The sequence below is a fragment of the Triturus cristatus genome, chromosome 5_2, assembly GCF_964204655.1.
Source record: "Triturus cristatus chromosome 5_2, aTriCri1.1, whole genome shotgun sequence".
In the NCBI taxonomy this organism is placed as follows: domain Eukaryota; kingdom Metazoa; phylum Chordata; class Amphibia; order Caudata; family Salamandridae; genus Triturus; species Triturus cristatus.
Window position 1 is genome coordinate 30187193 of NC_140588.1, and position 23474 is coordinate 30210666.

A 23474-nucleotide genomic window follows, 5' to 3' on the forward strand; every position below is an offset into this window, starting at 1 on the left:
GTAAAGAATCTGGTGAAAAAATAACTTATTAGGATATATCCACCAGACAAACGTGCTTTGCTTTACTGGAGGCACAGAAAATAAAACGCAGGTATTAAAAAATGCACTGTTTGTTTCACAAGCCTGTGTTTCAGCTAATACATATTGTATTTCGATTCAGGAGCGCTTACAAAACAGGTACACAACAGAAACAATTCAGGTTAACAATTGCTGCTAACATGTAGAGAAGGATTTGGAGACCTATTGAAAACCCACTGTACTTGACAGAGGTCACGCCAACTGATCACATCTAACACTTCTCCATCGATCTGGACAGACTGGGATAGAGAGTTTTGGTTATTAGATCAAAACTAGACCAGAATACCGATTGGTATGTTACAACAAACAGTGATGGGAATTGCAGCATTTAAGATATTAGAAGTCAATCTTTTTGTTCTGATGAATGTCCCACACCAATTTTAGGTTCAGAATGTAGAAACATGTCACCTTCCTAAAACAGACCACAAAGGGTATTGCACATTTTGTTCATTAATCTTGCGATAGAGAGATAGCAAATTCAATTAAGACACCATGTTCCACTACACGGTTTTAACTGCCCCCCTCTGTAGGGATCACTAGACACACCCACAGTTGATCAAAAATATAATATAGGAGCTTGTCATGAATGCAAGGCCCTAGCCTAGGACTGGGCTCATGGAATATCGTTTTCAGATAGTCCTGAGCCCTAAGCAAGAAGAGATTCTCCCTTAAAGCAGTAGGTTTCATTGAAATGCATGCTTCATTGAATAAAACCAAACTGCTATTAATCTTAGAATAGATTCATTGCATTAGGGTGCCCTTGTTATAACTTTTTGACTGTGGGGGGATATACTTCTGGTCTGTTCTTATAAAAATATATATTATGGGCTTCCCTTCATGCCCTCTGAGTGGTAGCACCACTGGAAAGAACAGTGCCAGACCATGCAAGGACATAGATGGTAATAAAGGAAAAGTGCCGGGGTGGGGTAGATCAGGTTCTATGTGTGCGTTAATCAGTGTCCTTAGTTCATGAATGGCAACTGAGTACACATTATTCAAACCAAAGGGTTAAAGCAATTTAGCTAAGTTATTTCCAGTTGTTCTTTATACAGCTCCACTTTACTGAAAAGGTGATCTACTTCGATGTTTAAGAAGGTTACTGCAACATTTCTGGTGAAAAACGAAGTTTGGTGAACTCTTTAAAATTTGCCAATATGGTATTGCCTTGTGCCTTTCAGAATCTGCCTATTTAAAGTGGTTGCTTACCCATATACAACACTCCTAGAATGAATATACATCATTTCGTAGAGAAAATGGCTTATGGACGCAAGTATAGGAATATATAACCTGATTTCACTTGACTAGTTTGGGTTAAGAAAAATGTCCTACAGTCAATTGTATAACTGTTAGAGATATATAAATGGAATCACATGAAAATGCCAGTAAAATGCCAAATCAGATCAACTATCGAGGGATTTCAGTACTGCCATTCCAGATAAAAGGTCTTAGAGAAGCATGCTGGTAGGCTGATTTCAGAGTTTTTTGTGCAACATCTAATCTTAGAGTCCCTCCAGTCTGGTTTTCACCTGGCACAGAAACATCACTAGAATCCATTCATGTTGAGCTTAGAATGGCACCATATAAAGGGCATCCTTTTGCTTTGGTTCTACTAGACCTTTCTGCTGCATTTGAGACAGTCTATCTTGTTGACCAGACTGGTGGAAGTGGGGCATTTGTGCGCCACTGGTGCAATCGTGCAAATCCTATTTAAACCTCAGATTTCATCCATTCATTTTATCATCTTTTCAATCTGAATTCAAGATACTGAATTAGGGTGTGTCTCAGGGGTCATCTCTAAGCTCCACCCCCTTTAATATTTATATCCGTCAGCTGGCCAAACGAATAAGATCTTTTGGCATGAACTGATTGAATTATGTAGATGATTCTGAAAAAAAAGTTACTGTGGATTGGTCAGACTCTTCTTCCCTTGAAACGTTTCATCAATGTATGTTAGTAATCATCTGGAAAATGATAAAACTGAGCTGCTGTGAATCAGCAACAACTGTTTTGTTAGTTCTTTTCCCTTGACATTTTGGTCCAGTTCCCCCTACCCAGCCGGGAATCTTCGGTATCTGATGGTTATTCTGAATGCTAATCTGTCTCTTGTGCACTAGTGTAACAGGTTAATAATCTCTCTGCTACCTTCTTTTTTCCTCTGGGTGTTGCACAAAATTATGGCTCTTTTCCTGTTCTCCGTCCACTCAGTGATGGTCCAGGCGACTATTTTGAGCTGAGTGGACTACTGCAATATACTGCTTTTTTCGTGATGCCTCTTGACTTTTGACAAGTCTCCAGCATACTCAAAAATTGACTTCCATGATGGCCGTGGGTTTGCGGCACTATGCCACCTGCTGGATATAGGGACCAGCGACCTCAAGAAGAAATTAATTCACTATTCCCCTAGTTGTCACTTAAGACCTACTGATGCCTGTTTGGTGTTGGCGGCTTAGGTGGGCACGATTGGGGGCAGGTCCTTTTCTGACACTGCTGCTAAACTGTGGAGTCCACTTCCAGTAATGATACGGGAATCACAAGTTCTTCTTTGCTTTCAAAAAGGTGCTAATAATCTTGTAGCTTATGCAACAGTTTCTTTTAAAGTTCTATAGTTACCTTCAGCATCAGGGCACCTGTATAGGTAGCAGACTGCTAAAATAAATCGCTAAACATGACACTTAACAAACATCTATCAAAAAAAGTAATTGTTTACAAATACAAATTTATCGTTTCTAGGCAACGTTATGTTATTTTAAAAAAGTTTTAAAGCTGGTACAGTGAATACTGTAAGCTCCAGGTGATCATTAGTGATTCTTTGGAAGGTTAACTTACCTTTACTTTTATGGACATTTAGTTTATTGGCAAAGTTACATACTTCAGAAAAAGGAAACCAAGGCTTCGATCCTAGATCCAGTGGAGGCTCACATAGGGCGTGCTGTGGGGCCGGTAAGGCGGGGGAGGGGCAGGGTGGGAGGTAGTAATCTCGGACATACGAAGGAATGGAGGAAAGTAATTATTGGGAACAGTTCATTTTTTCCTTTTCCAAAAATTGTTTTCAAATGATTAAAACAACATATAAACATAATATAGCCTGCCTGGGCTTCTCCAGGTATAGTGCTAGATCTATCTTCAAAGCGAAATGAAAATCAAGTGCAATTGCATGACCTCCTTCATCAATTTGATGCACTTGAAAAAATTCTAATAGTTTATAGGACCATTTGTGGTGGTTGTTGGTTCGCTGTGCATGTAGGTGCGACCCTAACATGCTAAATATCTCCTGTTTAAACAGTGTTCATGGGATAGGCTGGACCTACACCCAACACAATCAAACCCCTCTGAGCTTTATGCTTTTGGAAAGGATATTCTCATTTTACTTGTGATCCAAATATTGAAATCCTTTCATCTATATCAATGATTTCATAGAAATAAATTGCTCAATGTCCTATGTAGTAGTTGTGCACTTCCCATTTTTCGTATCTTCTACTCCTGTTTCTCTTTTAGCCTCTCTCTTGAATATATTTTTTCTGCTCTTTATTTCTTTAAGGACTATATCCTTCATCTTCTTTTTCTTACTGGCACAGACAATTCTTTTTCCTGAAATCATCCTGAACATAAATTGATTACGTGGTTGAATTCCGAGGTTGTTTCGTAAACATGCAACTTCTTAGATAACTCTTTCCTTAATATTAGTATTTCTATATACCATTTCAAACTATTTACATAAAAACTTCAGACATATTGTAATTGTATTGTAATTGCATTTATATAGCACTTGCTACCCTTGACAAGGCGGCAAAGTGCTTTTCCGGGAGTAGCACGCTACTCTAGAACCCAACAGGAATTAGCGGTGAATTAGTATAGTGAAATATGAAATTAATTTGAGCGGTGGATATGTTAGTCAGTTATTATGATTGAGAAGGATAGAGGAGGGATAGAAGAGGGAAAGGTTTGCATTTATGTAGCGCTTGCTACCCCTGATGAGGCGTCAAAGCACTTTTTCAGCAAGTAGCACGCTACTCGGGAACCCAAATGGATTGGTGGTGAATTAGTATAGTGAAATATGAAAATCATTTGAGCTGTGTATATGTTAGTCTGTTATTTGGATTGAGAAGGATAGTGGAGGGATAGAAGAGGGAAGGGTTTGCACTTCTATAGTACTTGCTACCCCTGATGAAGTGTTGAAGCATTTTTTGGCGGGTAGCACGCTACTCCGGAACCCAAACTGGAATAGTGGTGAATTAGTCTAGGAAAATATGAAATTAATTTGAGCAGTGGACATATTAGTCTGTTCTTTGGATTGAAAACATAGTGGAGGGATAGAAGAGGGAAAGGTTTGCATTTATGTAGCGCTTGCTATCCCTGATGAGGTGTTGAAGCACTTTTCGGCGAGCAGCACACTACTCCGGAACCCAAACAGGATTAGTGGGGAATTAGTATAGGGAAATATTTAATTTGAGCGGTGGACATGTTAGTCTGTTATTTGCATTGTAAAAGGACAGTGGCAGTGTGGAAAAGGGAAGAGTTTGCATTTATATAGCGCTTGCTACCCCCTGATGAGGTGCAGAAGCACTTTTTGGCAGGTAGCACGCCACTCTGGAACCCAAGCAGGATTAGTGGGGAATTAGTATAGGGAAATATGAAATTAATTTGAGCGGTTGACATGTTAGTCTGTTATTTGGATTGAAAAGGAATAGTGGGGGGATAGAAGAGGGAAGGGTTTAGAAAGGATGGGATGAGTAAAGGGGAGGAGGAAGAGTCAGAGGGAATGGTTTAGAAAGGCTTGTTTGGGCGATCTAAATAGTAAATGAGGTATGAGATGATGCAAGGAGGAGTAGAGGAGGAAAGAGTCTAGAAAGGGTTACTTTGAGGATCATAGTAGTAGAATGAGGTTTGAGATGAGTTAGAGCGGAGGTAAAGGATATATTAAAGATCTCTCTTCTTTAATGTTCATGGTAGTTGGAGGACAGTGAGGGAGAACAAGGCATTTTAGAGAGCAGAAAACAGACTTGGAGGAAGGAGTATGTGGGGACACAAGCCTTGCACATCAGGATAACTACAGCCCAACACAGCTCTGTTCCCCCCATGCTGGGATTCGCGCACGCTTGGAGATTAGCTACACTTTGAAAGACGTAAGCACTAAGGACACCCCAGCAAACAGCCATGTGCTCAAACCTAAAAGACCATGGAACTTTCATTAAAAGCTCTATCTACCAAAAGTCGCTTACCTTCGCCAAAAGGCTAGAGTTTTGTGGCTATTTTAAAGTGCTAAACCCTAAACGTAACAATGACACAGCAGTATAAAAGCCCCGGCATAGTTAGATAAAATACCCTGCCTTTAAAGTGCTAAACCCTAAACGTAACAATGACACAGCAGTATAAAAGCCCCGGTATAGTTCGATAAAATACCCTGCCTACCCTCAGTGTCCCGAACCTGCTCACCATTTGAGCAACAAAAATGCGTATTTAGGTTAGTGCATACCAGCCTCAATAGTTGGTTCCAACAACCACCAGATACCATGTATGCACAAACAACCAACTGACAGCATGATTGAAAGACCTGTCCTCTTGATGTACGGCTACAAAACAGGTAAACACATGTATTACCCAGGGTTGAAAGCACATCGAATGTTGCATATGTCAGCAACCAGAATCTTTAGAGGTGTAGAAGAACGTAATTCTTCTGTATTCGTTGTAGTTGTTTTAATTTCTGTAGGTAAATGTAATCCTTTGAAAACAAATGCATTGCATGTCCAAAAGTGTTATTGGAAGAGAGGTGTGTAATATCCACAGCTGCAATCACATCGAATATTGCATATGTCAACAACCAGAATCTTTAAAGGCGTGGAATGTATAGGTTTGAGATGGAGCAGGAGGTGACAGTTGCTACAATCTGATGGCTGGGACTTTTGTCATGGACAAATAAGCCTTAGGGATAAATAACTGTTATTGGGGCTTGTTTCAAGATTAATACTACCATTATTTACAAGTGTTGCAGTGAACGTGGAAGGTGAGCTGTTTGTTTTACCTATATGTGAAAGTTACACAACTCAGAGCCATCTAGCACTTTGGAATCTATGCAGTTATAAGGGCTGAGCTGAGGGTAAATGTCTGTACTGTTACATTGGTATGTTATGTAATCTCTAAAACAAAGCTAGTTTATCTGAAATGTAAGTTTATTATGCAATCCTTAACTGCATCTATTTGTAGGCTATTATCTTACTGTCTTTGTTCTGCACTTTTGAAAATTGAAAAACATATTCCCATTTCATTTCGAGTCATTTTACTATGATTTATTTAGTTGTTTGGAAAATGTCTGCCTTTGACAGCACACTGACAGAACACAAGTCCTTGTCGGCTGTTTAATTCTCCCGATGTCTGTACTAAGGGCTGATTTAGAACTCGGCGGACTGGTCACTCGTCACAATGGTGACGGATATCCTGTCCGCCGAAATATAAATCCCATTATATACTTTGGGATTTATGTTTCGGCGTACGGGATATGCTTCACCATTGCCACGAGCAACCCGCCCGCCGAGTTCTAAATCAGGCCCTAAGACACTCATGAGGAGAGGTTTAGGGTTTCGAAATGTAAACAGTCCTCAGTCTTTTCATGGCATCCATATAGGTAACATCCATCAACAGTGACTTTCCTTAAACTAAGTCTAAACTCAATCTTTTGAGACAGATAGTGTTGAATTTGCATTACCAAAGGTGGTGCTATAACCTGATTGACAGAAACGGTATAATGGGCCACCGAAGACGAAAGTCTCGAGACCCTTCACACTGCATTTTAAAACCTCCCGGGTTCCTCTCTTAGACGAGGTCAGCAGCACGGCCTGCTCACGGGACGTTTTAGTAGTCTGACATCTATTAACCCAGCCTCTTTCCAAACACGAATTCAGATCCATGTTACCGGCAGTAGACCACATTCGGAAATATACGTCTGATTCCAGGTTCTCCTTCCACTGTCTCTACTCTCTACGAGGAATCCATCACGGCTATGCACTAACGCGCCATTGTTCTTTCTCAAGACAACTTACACTATCCCCTCACGAAGGCCACGGAAGGCTTGCGTATTTCACATCATCATCACATTACTAACGGGCCTTGGCTGCGCACTGGGGCCTGGTTTTCTCCAGAAGATTCTCTCTGCTCGCCCTTATATTTGGTGGTGATTTTCCCAGATGTTGGGTGACTGGTGAACTTGCAAAACTGTTAAAGCGCCACCTACACACATTGACATTAAAAGAGAAATATAGACGTCTATGCCATTGCTTCCGAACTAAACAAATAGCAATATTTGTGAGTGTATAAATGTTTAAAAACAAAACTGCTCCAAGTATCCAAGGCCCACGTGTGCCTCACCTCTCATCCATTTTCTCTCATAACAGTCCTGCTAACGCAGACAGGACACTGCAGGAAGACGCTTTCAAAGCTACCGATATGGAGCCAGCATTTTTGACATTCGGCCACGAGCTGCGGAGAAATGCAGGTGATTTCACTGAGGAATCCGGCAGCCCAGTGCCACTCATCTGGAAACTTTATTTCGAGGCGAGCCTGTGTGCATTCTCTTAGAAATCATCTGCAGTGCTAATGGAGCTCGTGATCTATTATTCATCGCAACAGCATCCAATATATAAACTCTGGGCAGAGTAGTCCCTCGTGTTTACGCCTTTCGGCCCTCCTTCTCTCCCTTCTTTGGGAGTACACACATTCTTTTAAAACAACGCCCTGGCGTAAAAGCAACCCGACTTCCTGTGATACACTCGAAGACCCAGCCATGGTGAGTCACAGGGCCAACAGCTCGAAATCCAGCCCCACCTTGTGGCTGCATCCGAGCCAGCACAGCGTTATGCTCCATTTGATATTGGTGGCATGATTTCAAGGTTTGTGGGATGGCTTTTGCATTAAACACTGACGCACAAATCCTCCCAACCTACCTCTAGGTTGTAGTCTTCCACCGTCCTTTTCAAAGGGTCTACCACCTGCCAGCAGATTAAGATGCAGAGGTCAATTAACAGCATCCCTCCGACTATCACCAGCAGCTTTTGGTCCTTAATGATCTGTAGACACAAAACATGGTGGAGAAGTCACAGTTCCAGAATAACACACACACCAATATTTATGATGCAAGGAAAGTACAAGTGACCCTACAAGACAGCGTATGTGGACAGAGTACGTTAACAAACCAGATGCACACGTGTATTATTACTGTGCAAGGTCACCTCGCATGTTATCATGACAGTACAGTACGAACGGCTTCAGAAAGCACTGCTCCCGGCTCCAGATCGCCCGATTCGATCACTTTGTAAAAGGGAGCAACGGATACCTATGAGCCCTGTATCCCACCGCAAGAAGCTGGGTCTGAAAAAGCTATATTGTATTGTAGATAATTTCTACGCCTCCAGCTATCACTAGTAAATGAGGCCCCTTAGCTGCACTAAACAACACAGCCTGTTGCACACAGATGCTCCTAGAAGGCTCTCGGTGAACTGGGGCTTGCGCCATGAAGGCTTTGGGGCCATATCATGAACACTGTGCGCCTGCGCAAACATTGGCGCGGCGCCTCCACCTGCACCAGGACAGCCGCGCCTCTGTCGCTGTCACAGCTCGTCATCAGTTTACGAACGCACATATCTGCTGGTGTCAGCCTGTTTTTAAGAAGCCGCACTAAAGACCACTCTTTTCTTTCAAACACCTCTTTATCACATTTTATTTGGGTAATGCAACAAAGAAAAGAGCATTTTCTGCACATCACTCACAATCTTGCACAATATCAAAAAACATACATAACTGCATACCGGTTATTACTTCTCTCTTAGTTCGGGGAATTTTACCTGTTGTTGTAATTACTGTGGGGTCTATCCAGGGGGGCGTATTAATGATATACCTTATCTGAATGGTGGGATTTCCTTAATGCTAGTTTTCAGATGTCGTGGGGTCGCATAAGTGTGATTTATTGGTGACATACAGCACATAAATGCAGTTCACATTATACCTACCATTCTCATCGATATAGGATATACAAGTTCCCCAGATAGTTTCCCATTTTGTCAGGCGGTTATATACTGTGGTTGATAGCAGTGCTTTAAATGAAAAAAAATAAGTGCAGGTACTCACCAAAAAGAGCGGTGGACTAGGGGGTGGAGTGTGGGGCGGGACTAGGGGCGGGGCTAGGTTTTCAACCTTCCCAAGCTTCATATGCAAGAAATCCAAGTGCAAAGTTAAAAAATCAGACGTTTCTGTCCTATGGTTATGGCCCCAATAATAATATTAAGGGTATGTTCAAAACCGTCTCTGAATTTTGCCATTAAGGCTTTGCATGCTGGAATTTTTAGAAACCCTTACTTATAATGAGAAAGGAGAACTAAGCGTCCCAGCATGCAAAAGCATTACCAGCTAAAATCCATAACTGTCTAAAAGTCTAAAGCATTCCATGGAGCTGTCTGTCGCATTTGGGTTAAACATGGTTTCCCATACCAAACAAGCGGTTTAAATGCACCAAAGCAAAAAAAAAAATTGTGTTGCCTTTAAAGTGTTTTTTTGTTTGAGGTTAATCGTAAAATTGGCGGCAAGGGCAGGGATTCACATTCAAGTAAAAATGCTTAATTTAAATATCTGATGAACTAGCATTTTCAGTCATTTAAAACAATGGTATGTTAAAAAGCTGTACTACCATGAAGAATGCGCCCCACGCCCTCTCCATTAGTTTTAGGATGGACTCTCAACTCCTACTGTGCAGGATCAAAGGGTAAACAAACACCCAACATTACTGGAAGAGTTCCAGAGAAGCACAACAAGATTGCTGTGTCAAGGTGAGAGGAGCTGCTGTTCTGGCGCTCCTGTGCAACTCAGCTCACTCAGGATTGCAGAAGCAGAGCGAGTCCTGTGAAAAGTGCTGCCGAGGCATGAGAAAATGAAGCGCTCCACCTGTGTCAAGGCCCATTTAAAGCACTGGTTGTTAGTATTTCCATAGCATGCATCGACCATATTTGGACAACCTGCTTGGGGGAGGAGGCTCTGAAAGTTTCCAAAGGGGCGCTAGAGAGACATTGGTTCTTGTAGCGTAGGTGTCAGCAGCTTCTCCTGAGGGAATGTAATATGGCTGCTCTAGGTCTCCTCTGCAACCCAATATCATAGCTAATGGGTCTAACTCTAGCGGTGTTTGTAGAATGGATGATTCAGATGCTCTTTTCCAGATTCTATCCTATTCTTCGAGGAGGATTATTTCGCCTATTTCTGCTTCCTATTTTGCCATATATCCATGCTTAACGGGTGTTGGTGAGCTCATCAATTCATTGCAGGGATTAGTGATGCCTTTGTATACTATTGCTTCGTTAAGGAGATTCTTAAGGGGTATTAGATCCCTGTCTCCTGTCTCTTTGCAGTTTCTTGATTGGAGCACATGTCAAAACTGAATTAGCATAAAGTTGTCAGTTGGGACGAGTGCGAGGACACAGGCCTCGCTTGTTAATATTTCACAATTACCCAATAATTCTTTTACACCCAGCTGCCTCGGTGTCACCTGGCAGCCGCACCCCCATTAAGCCAGCAGGCCACAGCGAGATCAATGGCGGGGATAGAGGCACACAAGAGTGGCCGGACTGTGCCCTTTGGAGGAGACTGCAGGTGTGGCCAAGACCACAAACTGATTGCCACTTAACCTTCGCTTCTCCCCAGGACAGAACAATGTTGGAGGCTGCCGGGACCTAACCCTGAGCACATTTGAATGTGAGAGCGGAGGTTTGGGAACGGGCCTGGGAGAGGCCAGATCATCACAGCGCGCCTGTTCCTTCTGGGTTGCTGCTCCACCATTAATGCTGGAGGCACCTGACCACAACTAGCAGCTTCGGCGTTGCCTGGCGGCCTCACCCTCATTGCACTAGCAGGCTGCGGCAAGGCCATCCATGGGGGTCGAGGCATCAGATGAAGCCGGGACTGGTCCCTCTGTAGGAGACTACGAGTGAAGCTGGGCCCGAAGGCTAATCGCCTCTTTGGCGTCTCCCCCTCCCAGGATGGACCAGTGTTGGGGACTGTGGGGGCCCAGCCAGAGAGCGTGGACACAGGTGCTCTGAGAAGGAGGCCTTCTCAACTACTGGATTGTGGGGTCTGTCTGGGCCTGTGTGTCAGCTGCTCCCCAGCCGGGCCAGCAGGATATCCAGCTTTATATCTCCAGTTCCCTAGCAGCCTTCCAGAGCCTCCCTTAGGGCAGCTGAGGGTCCCCCTGCCCGCACTAACCGCCTTCTGTTATCCGGCCACTTTCAGGGCTGGGAGAACCTGGGACTGGGACAGTGGGGGCTCTCTGGGCCTGCTGCAACAGCAACGCCCTCGAGTGTCATTGGCCCACGACTCGTCCTTCGCTGGGGCGGTGGGACCGGAGCCTGACTGCATCGTCGACGCCCTGCCTGGGGCTCACAGATAAGTGTTGACACAATAGCCTGTACTACACGCTGCCTTAGCTCCCTGTAATGTAATACTCCGGTAGACTTGAGTAATCTTTAAGTAGCTTTATTGGCAACTCCGCAAAGCAATATAATCAAGTACATCTTATCATGGCAACATTCAAAGCTAACTGACTTCCCCAAGAACTCCCACTCCCCTCATTTCTATCTTACCTCACAGTGATGCAAGATACATTCCAGACGTGGAATGCATCAACACCACAAATCCCCCTCCTGTATATAGTGAACAACAGTGAGAGGAAATAACTATGTACAATGTATCCTACAAAAATAAAATAATAAGAAAAGGTTAACATAGCACAAAATCCCTGGGTTTGTAAGGGGTGTGAATTACTATTCCCATTCTACCCAATCTCCTTGTACTAGTTTCCACATGTTCCTGTATTTCTGCAGGTGCATTAAAGGTTTCCTGCGCACCCACTGTCTGTCCCTGCTCCATACCATCTTCAACGTCATCCTCCCACAACCAATCACCAAGAACAGGATATCTACCAACATCCTCCCCTTGTACTTTTTCAATGTTATTACATTTAGCAATTCGACTCATGTGTCAGACACGGTTGTCACTCAGCCTGGCTGAGTTCCTCAAACATTCTACAACTCTTAGCGGTGCAGAAAATGCACTCTCCCCCATATTTTTGTTTTTACCCAGTACCCCACTTTTAATTCTTCCATCCTAGTGGCATTCTTTTTGTCAAAATTCCTTTTGTACACTTGTGCCTTAATAATGTTTTCCTTGACCACTTTGGGTGACCATTCCACATGCCTAGTACTATCCATCCATCCCATGTTGACTTTTGTGAATGGTTCTCTTCCTCGCATGAGAACAAAAGGACTAAATCCTGTAAGAGATGGTGTTAACCGATAACCCCACAACATTTTTTTAATTTCTATTTCCCAATTCTTCCGATTTTCACAAACAATTTGAATAGTCCCTTTGATTACACGATTAAATCGCTCAACGGCACCATTACCAGAGGGATGATACACTGAAGTTCTGACATGTTGTACGCCATTCCTGTTAAAAAACTGCTCAACTTTTGACGCTATAAAGTGTGTACCATTGTCACTTAAAAGTCTCTTGGGTAAACCTTCCGTCAAAAACACATCGCTTAGAAATTTAACAACAGTATCCGCATGTGCCTTGTCAACAACCTCTAATTCTACCCATTTACTAGAGTAATCTATTAGAACAATAATACATTTACTTCCACCATTCTTTGACTGCACAGGACCAACAAAATCTACAGCCAATAAATCCCAAACCATCTTAGGACATTCCATGGGTAATAACTGTGGTCTCATTGTCCTTAAACACTTATCAGAATCTGCACATTCTCTACACTCCCTTACCACTCTCTCCACTTCGAGATCAACTCCTGGCCACCAATAAGAACATTTCACTCTTTTTTTTGTCCCGACAATTCCAAAATGCCCTTCATGACATAGTTCTAACACCCTTTTCCTCAATCCTAATGGAGGTATAATTTTTCCACCTTTAACTACAAATCCTAACTAATTTCTTACCTTCCAGAAACTTCTTTCTTTAGCGATGTCGGGTTTCTTCTCACCCCAACCCTTCAAAATCCTCTCTTTAATTTTTTTAATCAAGTCATCCTTCCCATATTCTGAAATCCACTCATTTTTCCCAATTGAATTCATACTATCCTCTTCTACAGTTGCAATTTGATAATCATCCCAAATGTTTTTTGGTACTTCTTTAATAGGCAGGGGAATTCTATTTAAACAATCTGCAACTTTGTTATGTAGACCTGGTACATACTTTATTCTGTAATTGTAGTCTTGTAACCTCATTGAAAGTTTTGCTATTCTCGCTGATGCCTTCACCATACCACCTGTAGTGAGCAAAGTCACCAAAGGCTTGTGGTCTGTCCTTACGTCAAACTCAGTCCCCTACAAAAATGCTCTAAAGTGTTCCATTCCCCACACCCATCCAAGAGTTTCTTTTTCTATTACAGAGTATAACTCTTCTGTAGGTGTGAGACTTCTAGATGCAAAACCTATTACAACCTCCTTTGTGCTACCATCATTTTGTGTGAGTACCGCACCCAACCCTTTTCCACTCGCATCCACCGGAAGTACACTTCATAACTCTGGATCGACACCCTTAATAGGTGTTGCATTACATATTTCATTTTTCAAACTCTAAAAATTCTCCTTACATTTTCCATCCCAAACAAATTTGCTCCTTTGTTTCAATAACTGTCTCAAATCATAAGATTTCTCTGCAAAATTTCTTACAAATTTGGAGTAATACTCCGCGAGACCTGAAAATGAACAAAGTTCCTCTTTATTCTTAGGTTCAGGTGCCTCTTTAATAGCTTCAATTAACTCTTTCTTTGGAGAAATACCATCTTTCCCAATAGTATGTTACTTTGTTCTTAGTAAATCGACATTTCTCGTATTCAGCTGTTAACTCTCTGCTTTTCAACACATTCAAAACTTCTCCCAACCTCTGATCATGTACTTCCCTGTTCTCTCTCATTATCAAAATGTCATCTTGTAAATACAATACTCCAGTTATGTCCTTCAGAACCTTGCTCATTAGTCTCTGAAACACCGCTGCCGCCGAAGAAAGTCAGAACGGCATTATGACATACTGGTAGCATCCGAAAGGTGTTATAAACAATGTTATTTTCCTGCTCTCCTCATGCAGTTAAATCTGATGGTAAGTGGACGATAAATCCACCATTGAGAACCATTGCATTCCTTTTGTTCTTGTAAGAAGTTCATTAATCTTTGGTAATGGAAATTTGTCTACTTGTATTTCTTTATTTACACCTCTCAAGTCCACACATTGTCTAATTTTTCCATTCGACTTGCGTGCGACTACAATTAGAGACATCCACTCTGAGGATTCTATTTGTTCAATTACTCCAGCTGTCTCCAATCTATTCAGTTGTTTCTCCAACTCACTCCTCACTACACATGGTACACTCCTAACTTTGAAATTTACAGGTACTGCATTCTCCTTGAGTATTATTTTATGCTTAAATCCCTTAAGTAATCCAATTTTCCCCAAGAACACTTCCTTGTAGTCCTCGCACATCCTCTTACCCAAATCATCTTCTTCACTCAACACTAAAACTTGTTCTTTACGGTTTGGGTTGAGAATGATCTTCAAACTTCTCTGATCTTTCCTACCCAAAACACATGGACCATACTCTGCAACATACATACTACCTTCAGCTTTACGCCCTTTGAATATAAATGTGACATCTCTGTACCCCCCCCCCCCCATAGGAATACTCTCTCCAGTGAAACTCTCGGGTCTAACATCACATACACTAAGTTCTTCTCCAATTTCACTCACAAATTTTTCCTTCCACATATCTAAATTTATAATTGTGTAAGGGGACCCTGAGTCTGCCACTAACACAACTTGCACCCAAGCCACTATGATCTCACAAGATGGTTTACTTCTTCCTTTGCTTTAAACCTCTAAGACAGCATCATTTACCATGATGACTACATCCTCCTTCTCTGAACCTTCTTCATCTGTCTCGTTTTCTTTTTGCTTTTCGGTCACACATTTAATCTTTGTAGTATTATCCTTTCTTCTACATGCTCGTGCATAATGTCCAATCAATCCGCAAACTGCACATGTTTGATCTCTTGCCCTACAAGTCCTACTATTTGCTAGATGATCATAACTTCCACATCTATAGCAGGTTAAGACACCTTGAGTTTCTTTTCTAAATTCTACTCTAGCGGGGTTGCTTGTCTTCCTTTGATCCTTAAACTCCTTTACTCTCTCCTTCTCTGGCTTTTTATTACTCACTTTACTCATCTTCTTTTCCTTTACTGCACAAAATTCCTCTTTTTTTTTACCTTCCTCTAAGGCTGCTTTCGCACATCTGACTGAAACTTCTGCTTTCCTCACAACAGCAAGTACTTTACTCAACGTACCATCCCCCATGGTCCATAATCTCTCTTGTACTCTTTTATGGTTAGTGAGCATAATAATCTGATCTTTGATTCTTCTTCTTCTATTTGTCCAAATCTACAACGTTCTGCCATTTTCTTAAGATTAGCTAAATAGTCGTCAATTTTCTTCGGTCCGTTCTTGTTTTCTTCTGAAGAATTTATATCTGTCAATAGCAACACAAACAGGTGGTGCGTAGTATTTTTCTAAATCTTCTAAAGCATTAGCATATACATCTGTTTCTTCTTCACTTCTTTCTTTCTTTTCCATTTGGTAGTACTGTTTAACACCTTCTGGTCCTAAAGAATGTAATAAAATTCCTTTTTTATTATCCGGTGTTAGGCTTTCATTGTTAATAGTGACCATGTAATTTAAAAAATAATCCTTCCACTCTTGCCATTTCATGCGTGGCTCACCCTTGTCTGGCAAGAATGGAATTGGAGGTGTAAGTGTAAAAGTTTGTACAGCACACATTCTCTTTCTTTATTTTTTTTCCTTTTCACTTACTGCTAAAACCTCTATCTTCTAAGTTGTTATTCACCACTCTTTACAAGTTAAACGTTTTTTATGTTTAAATTTTTTTATTGAATTTTCAACATACGTAACAAAGAAATGATCATGTAGGTTTAGTCACCATGCTATTAACATTGCTAGACATATGACCTGAAAGGGTCAGGCTGGAACCACCAATTCAGCAGTGGGGCCGCAGTAAGGTAGGATAGCCTACATGAAATAAAATGAAACAGCAAGAATACATAAACATTGCAAACCCCTCTCGTCCTTCCCCCACCCTTCACCCCTGTTCCTTGTCCACCACCGGAGCTGCCCAAACTATACTAGGTCTTGATCATCGCTCGCCCTTTTGTGTGTCAGAGAGGAGTAATAAGCGGAGATATCGGGGTGTACCAAAGTTCCTACTTGATCGCAGCCCCGCCAGCATGTCGCCTCCCGAGTACGATATATGGAGTGAAGGCGCTCTGGGGTATAATACCAGTAGGTCACTACTTTTGTGAGGGTTTCAGTGAGCCCCATGTGGTAAGCTAAGTGGCGGGCCTTATAGTAAATCCCCTCCTATTCTTTGAGACTGAGTGTCCTGTCTAGTTCCCTTTCCCAACGCGCTCGCCCGGAGCTGTAAGTGTGAGTATGTCTAGCCTGCAGCATCTTGTATAAATCTGATATAAGCTTTCTATCGGACGTGCGTGTAATAAGCCACCTCTCATAGGGAAGAAGATGTCTATCAGCCACGGAGCGGACTTGGTCATGGAGTGCCCAGTGTCGTACTTGCAGATATCGAAGTCTCTCCACTTCAGGCAGCCCATATTCCTGTTTAAATTGATGGAACAGAATAACTCCATCTTTGGTATACATTTGGTATAGGGCTCGTCACCCAGAGGGCCGCCACCTTGCAAAGGCTACCGCATCCATACCCGGGGTAAAGTCAGGATTATCCATCAGCGGGGTGAGCAGAGACGGGAAAGTGGTGAGTTCGTGCTTGATATTGGTTTGATCCCCTATCTCTAGGGAGACTCGTGTAATGTATGATGCGTATAAATTAGGGGGCCTGTGACATTTGCGGAGGAAAGGGATTTCCTGCAAGGGTCTGGCAGCTACCGCCTGATCTTGGAATAACCAGTGTTTCTTCGACTCCCAGCGACTCCACTCAACCAGCTGGCGCAGCTGGGCCACCTGGAAGTAGAGCTGTAGATCAGGGAGCCCGAGTCCGCCACCTTCCGGAGGGAGTGTCGCCAGCCTTTGCTTCAGGCGTGGCTTCCGACCATTCCAGATGAACTGAGCAAGATCTGATTGCGTCTGTCGTATCCATCCTGGAGGCGGTCGGAGTGGAATGGTGCGAAATAAATAGAGGATCTGGGGTAGAATGGTCATCTTGACTACAGCTGCCTAGCCATGAGAGAGGGTAGTGCTTCCACTGTCCCAACTCTCGCCGGATTGTCTGTCTCAGGTGTGCATAATTAGCGGCGACTATTTTCGAAAGAGAGGGGGCCAGTTGAATTCCCAAATATGGGATTGTGTCCGTCGCCCACTGAATGGGACGTAGACCTTGAAGATATTCACGAGTTGGTCACGTCAGGGAGAGATCTAGGGCAATCGACTTATCCATGTTCACTTTGAACCCTGCAACCCGTGCAAAAAAGTCCAAGTCTGTTAGGCATGCTGGTAGCGCGTCCCGCGGGTGAGATAAGGATATCAAAACATCATCGGCGTATAGACTGATCGTATGAGTATAACTGCCGAATTTGATCCCGGTGATCATTGGATTGTGCCGCATCTTTTGGGCCAATGGTTCCATTTAAAAGGCAAAAAGAAGGGGCGACAAAGGGCACCCCTGCCTCGTACCTCTCTCGATGGTGAATCGGGAGGACGTATGCCCATTCATGCGAACTGTGGCCGTCGGAGATCTATAGCAATTAAAGATATATGTGCGGAACTTCTCGCCTATCCCCACTCGCTCCAGAACTTGCTAAAAACAAGCATTTGCAATGCAATAGGTCTCGCATTTACGCGAGTTTGAGCTATTGACATTGCAAATAATAATACTTTTTATTTTTGTTTTTCTTTTAAAAACATAAATAAAAGGCATTGTTATTTACAATACCAATAGCTGAAACTCTCGTAACTGCGAGACCTATTGCATTGCAAATGCTTGTTGTGGGTCAACGATGGGGTAAAAAAAAAAAAATCTGATCGAGGCAGGTGCCTCAGATATGATTAAACACAATGATGAGACGTGGGTGTATCTGAGGTCGGGGTGGGTAACCAGGGAGAAATTCATTTTGCCGCCATTTTTCAGGTGATACAAATAATTACTACATTGTCGTTAAGGGAAAATAATTTGTTGTTAGCGCGCAAAGTCGAGTTTCTTCCTCCAATAAACATTTCTTTTGTGGCGCGTTTTACTGTTAAGTGTTAAAAAATGATGAGGGAGTGAGGTTAAAGTGAATTATTCCAGGAAATTAAAGAGTAAGCTGTCTGCATTTGAGGGTTATTATCAGGGTTGGCAACCTAGCTTGCCAAAGTTACGGGAGCGCTACACGAAGAAAGGTGAACACCGTCTTCTTTGAGGCAGAAAGCCCCATTTCACCTCACCTGAGCAGTAGCCTGTGTGCAAGCTCTATGCGGGAGCCTGGCGCGCGATTCCTTCTGCGCGTGCAAGAGCACCGAACGCAGTCGGTAAGATGACAGCAGCCACGTGCACACACAGCGTCATCGCGAGGAAAGCACCTGCATCAGAAGGAAAAACAAAAAAATACTATGCATAATACCAGATTATTGCCCTTGAGCCATTCCAATGCTTGTTATCCGCCAGGCGTTTAGTTATATTTATTTGGAAGTGAATGCGTGTGGGTAGTTGATACAATGATTGCGTTCTTTTTTTAGCTCTTCTCTGATTGAGAAAACCGAATCAGCTGCGCAAACCACGTCTCACGCACAAAGAATCTGCATAAAAACTAGAAACGTGAAAAGAGAACTGCAAGAGCGCTTCCATGTAAAGATGATACAGCTACACGCTGCACGATATCTAACTTAAACACACGCTTGAAGCTTGATGGGGAAGCCATGCTCTGTTGAATGTTTATGTTGACATGCATCCGTAGATACGCTGCATGGGACGGGTGAGAGTTTAATTATGGAGCACCTGTTGCACTTGGACGCTGTTAAGAAAAAAACTCACTTTGTTTGAATGCAGATCGACCTACTATTCAGAGTTTACTATAAATATTGTAACCTGTCACTTAAAAGCTATAGAAAAACGTTTTTCAAAAGCACCCAAAGCCTCCTTTCTCTTAGGACCAAAAGAAGGTACCGTTATTTGCATAATTTTAAAATGCAACATCTTCTATTGGTAACATATAAAAAGTAAGTAAGCTGTGCAGAGCGTGGTCAGTAACCGAGAAAACCTATGGTATTATATCGACAAAAGTATCAACATATTTTTTGCGCAAAGGTTGAGACTGTCGGGTGGAAAAAGTGAAGACGAACGGAGTTTAGTTGTGATGTGAACACCTCACGCAACATGTTTCATTATAACGACCTGAATGTTTCAATAATTAAAAGGTCCCACACCTATTCCCAATGGGGCAGGGGGTTCTTCTTATAAAAGTAAACAGTCTCTCACGGGTGGGCTTCTATTTCGCCCCATATTATTGTTTTTGTGGGTCAACGATGGGGTAAAAAAAAAAAATCTGATCGAGGCAGGTGCCTCAGATATGATTAAACACAATGATGAGACGTGGGTGTATCGGAGGTCGGGGTGGGTAACCAGGGAGAAATTCATTTTGCCGCCATTTTTCAGGTGTTACAAATAATTACTACATTGTCGTTAAGGGAAAATAATTTGTTGTTAGCGCGCAAAGTCGAGTTTCTTCCTCCAATAAACATTTCTTTTGTGGCGCGTTTTACTGTTAAGTGTTAAAAAATGATGAGGGAGTGAGGTTAAAGTGAATTATTCCAGGAAAATAAAGAGTAAGCTGTCTGCATTTGAGGGTTATTATCAGGGTTGGCAACCTAGCTTGCCAAAGTTACGGGAGCCCTACACGAAGAAAGGTGAACACCGTCTTCTTTGAGGCAGAAAGCCCCATTTCACCTCACCTGAGCAGTAGCCTGTGTGCAAGCTCTACGCGGGAGCCTGGCGCGCGATTCCTTCTGCGCGTGCAAGAGCACCGAACGCAGTCGGTAAGATGACAGCAGCCACGTGCACACACAGCGTCATCGCGAGGGAAGCACCTGCATCAGAAGGAAAAAAAAAAACAAGCCCGGCGGAGCGTGGCGCGCGCGCGCGCTTGGGGGCGGGGGAGCGGACCCTTTGAAGTGCTCCCAAAAGGCGGATTGCATGGCGGCACGATGCGCGTGATTGTGCGCGTGCTAGCCATGCAATCCGCTTTTTGGGAGCACTTTTGAAACCTGTATTCTATAGTCTCGCTTTGCAATCGCTTACGCGATAGCAAGGCGAGACCTAATAAGGCCAATGGACTCTGTCGAATGCTTTTTCGGCATCGATAACGAGCATCATATATTCTCCCTATGTGCGCATGGCTTTCTCGATGAGATGTAGGGCTCGTTTCGTATTATCAGAGGTTGGGCGTTCAGGGATGAAACCCGCTTGATCTGGATCAATAAGACCAGGCATATGGGTTGCAAGGCGGGCAGCTAGAATCCCCGTGTACAATTTAAGATCTACGTTCAAAAGGGAGATAGGACGATATGCACCACACCGCGTCTGGTCTTTCCCTGGTTTGGGAATTACCGCTATGGAGGCCTCCAAGAGATCCCTCGGGATCGCACCGGGCTTGGCGAAGGAATTAAAAATATGGGTGAGGAGAGGGGCAATCTGGGCACAGAACATTTTATAATAAACAGCAGAAAAGTCATCCGGCCCGGGGGCTTTTGCTGGTTTGAGGCGGGCAATAGCGGCAATGACTTCTTCTGGTCGAATGTCTCTGTCGAGATAATCAGCTTGAGCTTTAGTCAGAGCCGGCAAAGTGATGGAATCGAGGAAGGCGGCCCCACCTAAGCTCTCTAGTGGAGAGCTGGCATAAAGGTTGTTACAAGCGTTTCTTCCTCCAAAGTCGACTTCGACCACTTAAAATGGCCGCTCAATACGTGTGATGTCATCACGTTATCCCAATCAATGATGGCGATCCCACGTCCGTTGCGCTTTACTCTCGATGGCAAGCGTACTTCGTCAGTTTCCTTTTGCACGTCACAGCTGCCTCTTGCGCCTCCCCGTGTGACTGCTCGGGTGAACAACCATTACAATGCAACTTTTACAACGCACTGCCATTACAACGAAACTGTTACAACGCAAATGCTGTGACAACGCATGCCATTACAACGCAAGTCTTTACATCGACTTGCACTAGATGGCGTGCTAACATTAAAAATAGTGTAGTTTACTATCCAAACACCTTCCCTACTGCAACGTGGACTGGAGTTAGAATAGTAAATTACCCTTTTTTAATGTTAGCACGCCATCTACTGCAAGTCGATGTAAAGACTTGCGTTGTAAAGACTTGCGTTGTCACAGCATTTGCGTTGTAAAAAATTCGTTGTAACAGCATGCGTTGTAAAAGCATGTGTTGTAACATCATACATCCGACTGCTCGCATGCACCTTACGTAACTGCACACTCTCTCGCGCTTCAGTTCGCGACAGTTACTTCCCAAAGTAAGTCTCTTTCTTTCTTCTTTAACAATTCACTCGCTGCCACACGCCGTGCATCCTAAACTGCTGGCTCACCTTAATTCTTAAGGTAATTGGCTCTTCTTATGCAAATTAATTCCTCTTTTTATCGTACTTCCATTGTTCCTCCTTTCTCTTTTTTTCCGCTTGCATTGGTTCCTGCAAAGTTGCCGCTCGCTCGTCGCCAATTTGTAGTGTAATGCTCCGGTAAACTTGAGTAATCTTTAAGAAGCTTTATTGGCAACTCCGCATAGCAATATAATCAAGTACATCTTATCATGGCAACATTCAAAGGTAACTGACTTCCCCAAGAACTCCCACTCCCCTCAGTTCTATCTTACCTCACAGTGATGCAAGATACATTCCAGACGTGGAATGCATCAACACCACACTCGGCTGCATGTGTGGCCTGCGCAAAGGCTCCTGTCTCTGCTGTAAGCATTACACAGAGTGTAATCCTGCCTGCTACTTAGCATTGTCTCACTCCTACATAGCTCTTCTTTGCTGCCTCCTAAATTGTTCAGGCAGCCGATGCCTCATTTCTGGTCAAAACGTAGGAGCACCGGCCAAGCACAGTCTCCTTACGCTTACTTCCTTCATCTGTTCTTTTTCAGAACTCTGTTTTTAAAAAGGTTACAGCAGTCGCTGCTTCTGCCCTCCCACCACCTCCCAACAATTTATGGCGATACACATTTTCTGCATAGTGTACGGCCTCTGTTATTTCACTAATAACATGCACATGTGAACACACCAACATTGGTTTGTGGGCTGCGCTTGTTTTGAACTTTTTTTTAGGGAGCTGCCATGCACATAACTTAAATACGCATGGGCACTACGCTTTTTATTTTGTTTTGCCTCCTTAGAGTGTGTTACGCTAAGAATGCAGCGTGTTGCATTCTGCTTTAATGGCTATCTAGCTTCAGTAAAACAAGAATGATTTGTTGAATCATTTCTGCTGTGTTGTGCACTAATCGGTTTCAGCCCTTTCCATGGAACCAAATCTTTCCCTGGCTCTTTCAACCTGCTTGGTTGGTCGCGTGTCTGCAGGGTACACTTCTTCCACAACGATTCGGTGCTCCTGATAGTCCTTTATCTGTGTCTGTTAACATTGGCATAGCTGACATAAAAAAGCTTGAGCTACTTAGAACACAGGCCAAAGATGTATCATACTAAACAAATATGATAAAAAAACAAGAGCAATTTCAAAAGAATGATAAACATTTCGTTACTTCACATCAAATTATTGCCAGATTTATGCTCAATTTAGTCAAATAACTTCTGCTCCAGAACCAGACCAACTAAAGCTTCCCATTCCAAGAAGGCTGATGTTGCTTTCCGAGACTTTATAGGGTGAATCGGTCTCCACGGCAATTGTGGGACAGCCGTGGCTTGGAATATTGCTTGGGCGGAAGCGGAAGATCTGTTGGCTTCACATGTTGTAGGCATCCCCAGATGGAAGTTGAGGTTCTGCTGCTGCAGTGAAGATGGCGGGGATGACGGGTAGGGTTGCGAGAGACCCAGCGGTAGAGTGATCCCTGCGCTCTGGTAAGTAATTGACCTAGAGGATGTGGCCGAGGCACACTATGAGGAAGGCGGCAGCGAAGTGCAGACTGACGACCAGTGATTACCTTGTACATGAAACCACCACGTAGGATAGACACCCTGCTGTCGCTAATGAGCAATATTTAATCATTAGTCTTTTACCCAGAAGTATGTGCCCGTGTCACACATGCTTCTTCAGGGCCTCGAGCTCCTGTTCTTAGGTGCCATGGTTTTGGTTTTCCTATGTGTGACAT

The 23474-nt window shown here is 43.1% G+C and overlaps 1 protein-coding gene across 1 annotated transcript in view; it reads right to left on the minus strand.

Moving 5' to 3' along the window:
• GABBR2 (gamma-aminobutyric acid type B receptor subunit 2) overlaps window positions 1-23474 on the minus strand; it is a 2527100-nt gene that overhangs the window by 296756 nt on the left and 2206870 nt on the right. Inside the window, exon 13 of the mRNA XM_085606789.1 lies at window positions 8013-8135. Coding sequence (XP_085462915.1) covers window positions 8013-8135 — 123 coding nt within the window. The remainder of the gene's footprint in view (window positions 1-8012; window positions 8136-23474) is intronic.